General features: G+C 45.8%; 1 protein-coding gene across 1 annotated transcript; it reads right to left on the reverse strand.

The window, feature by feature from the left end:
- Positions 1–5,502: 5,502 nt before the first annotated feature.
- On the reverse strand, positions 5,503–7,359 carry LOC142036197 (uncharacterized). The gene is made up of 2 exons (XM_075039318.1): positions 6,422–7,359; positions 5,503–5,607 (listed from the first exon to the last, which is right to left on the reverse strand). The coding sequence occupies exons 1-2, from the start codon at positions 7,349–7,351 to the stop codon at positions 5,503–5,505; spliced, it is 1,035 nt and encodes a 344-aa protein (XP_074895419.1). The 5' UTR covers positions 7,352–7,359.
- Between the last annotated feature and the right edge of the window lie 502 nt (positions 7,360–7,861).

Below are 7,861 nucleotides of genomic sequence, written 5' to 3' on the forward strand. Positions count from 1 at the left end.
TGTTAAATATGTGTGAGATACATGTGTGCAAAGGCTATACTAAAGGAAGACAAGTCTCATGAAATCCTGAAATAAGATTAAGATCTTCATAAATACTTTGAAAAACTTTGAAAATTTGAAGTATTTGCAGACTTGGAGCTTCAATTCCAGCTTTCATTACTGCCAGCATACGTTAATGTAAGTGGGGAAAAAATTTAACTTGTTTCGCTATTATGTGAAATATATTATTTATAAAGTTAGTCCATTTTGTATGTGTAGACATAGGCAGAATTCCTGACTGGCCTTTTTTTTGTAGGACTGTAAAACAAGCTGTAGTATTAATTCTTGGATGTTGGTTGTTTTTCTTTAATATGTTAGACTGTATTTGATTTATCAGAAATAAGTAACCTAATACACATATCAAGCTAATAAACCTTATGCAGTCAAAACTCATGCTACAAACTGTGCAAAGTAGAAAAATTATCCCACTTATATCAGGGAAAAGTACAACTTCTAACCAGGCTTTTAGCTTTTTCACTAACTGAGAAAATGTAATGAGAAAGCTGAAGGTTTCTTCTATTTAAGCAAAATGGTTTTCCACCCATAACAGATTATTTGCATGTGTTTGAATAGCCAGTTAAAAAGATAATTTTGAAAACATATTTGAAATTGTTTTATACAAGAAAACCCTTTTCAGAGAGTTCACTGCCAATTTTTAAGGAGGTAAAAATTTTAGCAGAGAAAAATATATACATTTGACAGTTTTCCAGCCAGTAGGTTTTCTTAGTCCTTCAGGTTTTTGAATCTGATAGAAAGACTTGTCTTTTCACAATGACCTAGCTGAACTATTGCATAAATGAACTGATACACTGCTACTTGGAGACAGCTTTTTACAATGAATTACACATTTTTCCTTCTTTCACCAGTGTAAGCATGATATCCCCAGTTACATTCTTTAATAAAATAATCAGCTGGGTACTTCCCCACTTACTGGACAGGTGCATTTCCTGCCAATATAGATTCCCACCCTACATCCCCCAGAACTAGTCTAGCCCAAACAGATTCATTATTCCAAGCCAAAGCCTTCATTTTCTATTAATCCAAGTCTACTGCCTTTCCTATTATTATTTACTCCAGTACGTCTTCTGAGCTGGTACAGAGTCTCCATGAGATGTTTCCTGGATCTGCCATACAGCTCATGAAGTCAGACCGCAACAATCTTTTGGTTCAAGTAAGGAGACTCCTTTCTGCTGTTCCCAAGCCCTTCCCTCACCTTCCCAAAAACATGAGACCCCACTCACTAATTCACATAATGAGGTGGGAAGGGAGGGTGTGGCTGAGGGAAGGCTGAAGATAATACTGCAAGGGCTACATGGCCCTCCTGTGCCCACCCATGCAGTGAAGGAAAGGTGTCAGCTGAAGTCTGTAACAGAGAGAAAACACACGAAGAAGTTATTTCGTGGCAGTGTATCCTCTTCCCTTTCAAATATTGCATGTATTGGGAATAGCTGACTCATAAAGAAAAGGGCCAAAGGCTGTATTAAATAGTGGTGTTACAGCATAGGAACATGAGATTAGCACAACCTGCATCTTTCCTTGACTTCTGCAACCACAATTATTTAAGAAATCTACCTGGGGGGGACACGACACGACAGTCATAGTGGCTATGAAGCATTTAAACATTTAATGCTGCTACTGGAGCCAAAGACCAAATTCCCCTGGAACTTGAGGAATGGCTATTACATATGGCTACTAATTTTAATACCAGAATATACATATTTTCCTTTTTCAAGTATTATACTTGAATTTTTCCATTTCTGTAGTCTTTTCATTTTGCTATGTAGGGATTGATTTACAGTATACTTTATAATATAGTTACTATGATAGTCCTAACTTACTCTATGTGGTTTATATGAAGTTTTACAGAGCAGAAGCTTGTTTCTTTCATGTCCTTTTACTGTGGACTTTTATTTCAATACTGGGATTTGGTTTAAAAAAAAATTAATGATCTTGTAAGCCCAAGTAGCTGACCAAGGATTACTGAGCACAGAAGGAAGAATATTATCAGTTCATTGCAGGATCACAACTGAACAGAAAAAATCGCTGGAAGTTTTAAAGGCTGTCTAATGCTATAACCACGAATTTACAAACAAATTCATCTTGCTGCACTCCATCTGTAGAATGTGTACAGGGAAACAGGTTTTTTCAGTGGTTCTTTCATAAAAAAGCTTTGCCAGTTTTAGTAGCTGTCGTGGTTTTAGCCCAGCCGGTAACAAAGAACCACGCGGCCGCTCGCTCACTCCTCCCGCCCCCCTCCGGTGGGATGGGGGGAAGACGGAGGAGAGAAAAGAAAAAAAAAAACACCTGGAACCTCGAGGGTTGAGATAAAGGCAGTTTACTGGGACAACACAAAGGAATTACAACAACAACAACGGTACTAATGAACGAGTATACAAAAAGAGTGATGCACAGTGCAACTGCTCACCACCCGGGACCCGACGCTCCGCCACTTCCCCCACCGAAAGAAGGATCCACCCCCCGGCCCGCTCCCTATATATATACTGAGCATGATGTCACATGGTATGGAATAGCTCCTTGGCTAGTTCAGGTCAGCTGCCCCCGGCTATGCCCCCCACCTCCCAGGTTCCTGTAAAAATTAACTCTATCCCAGCTGAACCCAGGACATTATCCACCTCTTATTCTATACCATCTACATCATGCCCAGATCTTACGTTTTCCAATCAACCACTACCACTTTCCTTGTCTTATATATATATAAGTATATGAACTTGTTCTTCTCCCCCTTGCACACACACACACACACACACACACAAATGGTATTCCTTTAGCCTATGGGCTATTCCTCTAATGTGTCCATCGATTTATTTAGTCCATGACTTTGGGACTCCATCTGTTGTAACAGTTCTTCAGGATAAGAGAGATGGTGTGAGATGTTGGGTTGTTGCATGCTGCCTCTGGAACTTGTGGCTAGTACATTTGGTGCAACTCACGCCCTTGGTCTGCAGGTCGAAGATGTTGATCTTGAGGAAATTGCTGGGTGCCAGTTCAAGTTCTATTGCTGTTGTACTTGCCTCAGTTTTAAAGTCCATGCTGCAGTCATTTGGGTAATTCTTACAGTAATACCCTTGATATGGCATGTAGACATTATAGTTACAATGACATGCATTGGCAGGTTATTTAGCAGTTAAATATTATACAGCCCAATTCACTGGCTATTCTCTCCCAAAATCAAATCTCCCTGAGGTACACATCGAACTTCTCCATCCTTCTGCATCACCCACCAGGTGTACCCAGGTCCCTGAGCAAAAACAACTCCTTGAATGGGTTTGCCTCTGCTTGAGGGAGGACTAACCCAGACTGTCTTTCCTAACATACTCCTCATGCGCACTACAGGGACTTTATCCCCTTCTATAGTATGTGGAAGTCTTGGTTGGGCAGGGCCAGCCCGATTGGCGGATCCTCTAGTATTAACTAACCAGGTGGCTTTTGTTAAATGTGTATCCCAATGTTTGAAAGTTCCACCCCCCATCGCTTTCAACGTAGTTTTCAGCAGTCCATTGTATCGTTCAATTTTTCCGGAGGCCGGTGCGTGATAAGGGATGTGATATACCCACTCAATGCCATGTTCTTTGGCCCAGGTGTCTACGAGGTTGTTTCGGAAATGAGTCCCGTTGTCCGACTCAATTCTTTCTGGGGTGCCGTGTTGCCATAAAATTTTCTCTTCAAGGCCCAGGATAGTGTTCTGGGCAGTGGCATGGGACACAGGGTATGTTTCCAGCCATCCAGTGGTTGCTTCCACCATTGTAAGCACATGGCACTTGCCTTGGCGTGTTCGTGGGAGTGTGATATAGTCAATCTGCCAGGCCTCCCACTGTTTATATTTCAGCCATCGCCCCCCATGCGACAGGGGTTTTTGTCGCTTGGCTTGCTTAATTGCAGCACATGTTTCACATTCGTGGATGACCTGTGCAATAGTGTCCATGGTCAAGTCCACCCCTCGATCTCGAGCCCATCTATATGTTGCATCTCTCCCCTGATGGCCTGAGGTATCGTGGGCCCACTGAGCCATAAATAGCTCACCCCTACGTTGCCAGTCCAGGTCCACCTGAGACACTTCAATCTTGGCGGCCTCATCTGCCTGCTGATTGTTTTGATGTTCTTCAGTGGCCCGACTCTTGGGTACATGAGCATCTACGTGACGTACTTTTACCACTAGCTTCTCTATCCGAACAGCGATATCTTGCCACAGTGCGGCAGCCCAAATGGGTTTACCTCTGCGTTGCCAGTTGCCCTTCTTCCATTGCTGTAGCCACCCCCACAGGGCATTTGCCACCATCCATGAGTCAGTATAGAGATAGAGCACTGGCCACTTTTCTCTTTCAGCAATGTCTAAAGCTAGCTGGATGGCTTTCACCTCTGCAAACTGACTTGATTCACCTTCTCCTTCAGCAGTTTCTGCGACTAGTCGTGTAGGACTCCATACAGCAGCCTTCCACCTCCGATGTTTTCCCACAATGCGACAGGACCCATCAGTGAACAGGGCATATTGCCTCTCATTTTCTGGCAGTTTGTTATACAGCGGGGCCTCTTCAGCCCGTGTCACCTCCTCCTCTGGCGACATTCCAAAATCTTTGTCTTCTGGCCAGTCTGCGATCACTTCTAAAATTCCTGGGCGACTGGAGTTTCCTATGCGAGCCCGTTGTGTGATCAGTGCAATCCACTTACTCCACGTGGCATCAGTCGCGTGATGTGTAGAGGAAACTTTCCCTTTGAACATCCAGCCCAGCACTGGCAGTCGGGGTGCTAAGAAGAGCTGTGTTTCAGTACCAACCACTTCTGAAGCGGCTCGAACTCCTTCATATGCTGCCAATATCTCTTTTTCAGTTGGAGTATAGCGATCTTCGGATCCTCGATATCCCCGACTCCAAAACCCCAGGGGTCAGCCTCGGGTCTCTCCAGGTGCTTTCTGCCAAAGGCTCCAGGTAGGGCCATTCTCCCCAGCTGCAGTGTAGAGCACATTTTTAACATCTTGTCCTGTCCGGACTGGCCCAAGAGCTACTGCATGAACAATCTCCCGCTTAATTTGCTCAAAAGCTTGTCGTTGCTCAGGCCCCCATTTAAAATCGTTCTTCTTCCGGGTAACTTGGTAGAGAGGACTTACAATTTGACTGTAATTTGGAATATGCATTCTCCAAAAACCCACAACACCTAAGAAAGCCTGTGTTTCCTTTTTATTGGTCGGTGAGGACATAGCTGCTATCTTGTTGATCACGTCCGCAGGGATCTGACGACGCCCATCTTGCCATTTTACTCCTAAGAACTGGATCTCCTGCACAGGTCCCTTGACCTTACTTTCTTTTATGGCAAAACCAGCCTTTAAAAGGATTTGGATTATTTTCTTCCCTTTCTCAAAAACTTCTTCTGCTGTGTTGCCCCATACAATGATGTCATCAATATATTGCAGGTGCTCTGGAGCTTCACTTTTTTCTAGTGCAGTCTGGATCAGTCCATGGCAAATAGTGGGGCTGTGTTTCCACCCCTGGGGCAGTCGATTCCAGGTGTACTGGACGCCCCTCCAAGTGAAAGCAAACTGTGGCCTGCACTCCGCTGCCAAAGGAATGGAGAAGAATGCATTAGCAATGTCAGTTGTGGCATACCACTTAGCTGCCTTTGATTCCAGTTCATATTGAACCTCTAACATATCTGGCACAGCAGCGCTCAGCGGTGGCGTGACTTCATTCAGCCCACAATAATCTACTGTTAGTCTCCATTCCCCATTAGATTTCCTCACGGGCCATATGGGACTATTAAAGGGTGAGCAAGTCTTGCTGATCACTCCTTGGCTCTCCAGTTGGCCAATCAGCTTATGGATGGGGATCAGGGAGTCTCGGTTGGTGAGATACTGCCGCCGGTGCACCGTCGTGGTGGCAATTGGCACCTGTTGCTCTTCAACCTTCAGCAACCCCACAACCGAAGGGTCTTGGGAGAGACCAGGTAGGGTAGACAGCTGCTCAATCTCTTCCGTCTCCAATGCAGCTATACCAAAGGCCCAACGGTACCTTTTTGGGTCCTTGAAATACCCCCTTCTGAGATAATCCATACCAAGGATGCACGGGGCCTCTGGGCCAGTTGCAATGGGGTGTTTATGCCACTCATTCCCGGTTAGACTCATTTCAGCTTCCAATACGGTTAGCTCTTGGGATCCCCCTGTCACACCAGAGATACAGATGGGTTCTGCCCCTTTATAACTTGATGGCATTAGGGTACATTGTGCACCAGTGTCTACTAGAGCTTTATATTCCTGTGGATCTGATGTGCCAGGCCATCGAATCCACACTGTCCAGTAGACTCGGTTGTCCCTCTCCTCCACCTGGCTGGAGGCAGGGCCCCTCTAATCCTGGTTAGAATATCCGTTACTCACTTTTTGCACACGTGAATCAGAAGTCCCTTCAAGAGGATCAGAAATGAGATCGGCCCATCTACTGCGTCTGGGGGACTGCTCACGGGAAACTGGAGCAGCAGTTTTCCAAGAAGAATCCTCTTTTCTGGTTGCTTTGTCTCGCAACTCCCGTACCCGTGCATCCAAAACTGAGGTAGGTTTTCCATCCCACTTCCTCATGTCCTCTCCATGGTCACGCAGGTAAAACCACAGGTTAGTCCGTCGTGTGTACTTTCTCTCTCCTCTCTCTTGGGCAGAGGAACGCTTACTCCCAATAACTGCGATGCGGGCCTGTACAGGTGAGGAGGAGGACATATCCACTTTGAATTGCTGGAACTCTCGGGACAATTCCTCTACAGCTGAGACACAGGCCCATAGGGAGGAAGAGAGACTTCCTTCGTATTGCCGGAGTTGGACAGCTAATTCATCCACCGTTTGTCCATAGCCTTCTTTCCAGGACATTACTGCCAATGAGTTGGCATAGGTTGGTGGTGCACTTCGTAGAAACTTCCGCCACATCGGTTGTGTGCATTGGACTTCATCTGGATCTGTGGGTGACTGCCCATTTTCTGGATCATTATAAATCACCTCCAGCACGGCTAATTCCCGCAGGTACTGGATACCTCTCTCCATGGAGGTCCACTTGCCTTGGTGACATGTAACTTCATCCCTGAAGGGGTATCTTTCCTTTACACCTAACAGAAGTCGCCTCCAGAGGCTGAGAACTTGTGTTTTTCTTCCAATCGCCTTGTCGATGCCCCCTTCCCTAGACAGAGATCCCAACTGCTTGGCTTCCTTACCCTCTAATTCCACACTACTAGCCCCACTATCCCAGCACCGGAGCAGCCAGGTAACAATGTGCTCACCTGGGTGGCGGCTAAAATCTTTTCGCATGTCACGCAACTCACTCATGGATAGAGATCGGGTAATTATTTCAGGTTCTACCTCTTCCTCCTGTTCTCGCGATGACCTTGGTTCACTTTCATCTCTCACTAAGCGAACTGATTTCTTTGTGTGTTTCTTTTTCTGTACAGGGGCGACTGATACTGGCACAGGTTGGTTTTCTGGTTTAGCCGCAGTATCTGTCACCAGGATAGGGGTAGCCACGGTACCTGTTGTCGTGGTAGGGGCAGCCACAGTGCTTCTTGTCGGGGTTGGGGTAGCCACGGTGCTTGTCGTTGGGGTTGGGGTAGCCACGGTGCTTGTCGTCGGGGTTGGGGTAGCCACGGTGCATGTTGTCGTATTCTCCATCTTTTCCCCCTTCTCCCCCTGAGGATGCTGCCTAATATCAAGCAGTGTTTGGTAGATACCGGCCAGGGCCCAGCACAGTGTAGTGAGCTGTGTGTCTCTGGGATAACCACAGCATTTTTCTTTCAAAAATTCTATCACTTCATCAGGGTTCTGTAGTTGTTCGGGAGTGAA

The sequence above is a fragment of the Buteo buteo genome, chromosome 11, assembly GCF_964188355.1.
Source record: "Buteo buteo chromosome 11, bButBut1.hap1.1, whole genome shotgun sequence".
Taxonomy (NCBI): Eukaryota; Metazoa; Chordata; class Aves; order Accipitriformes; family Accipitridae; genus Buteo; species Buteo buteo.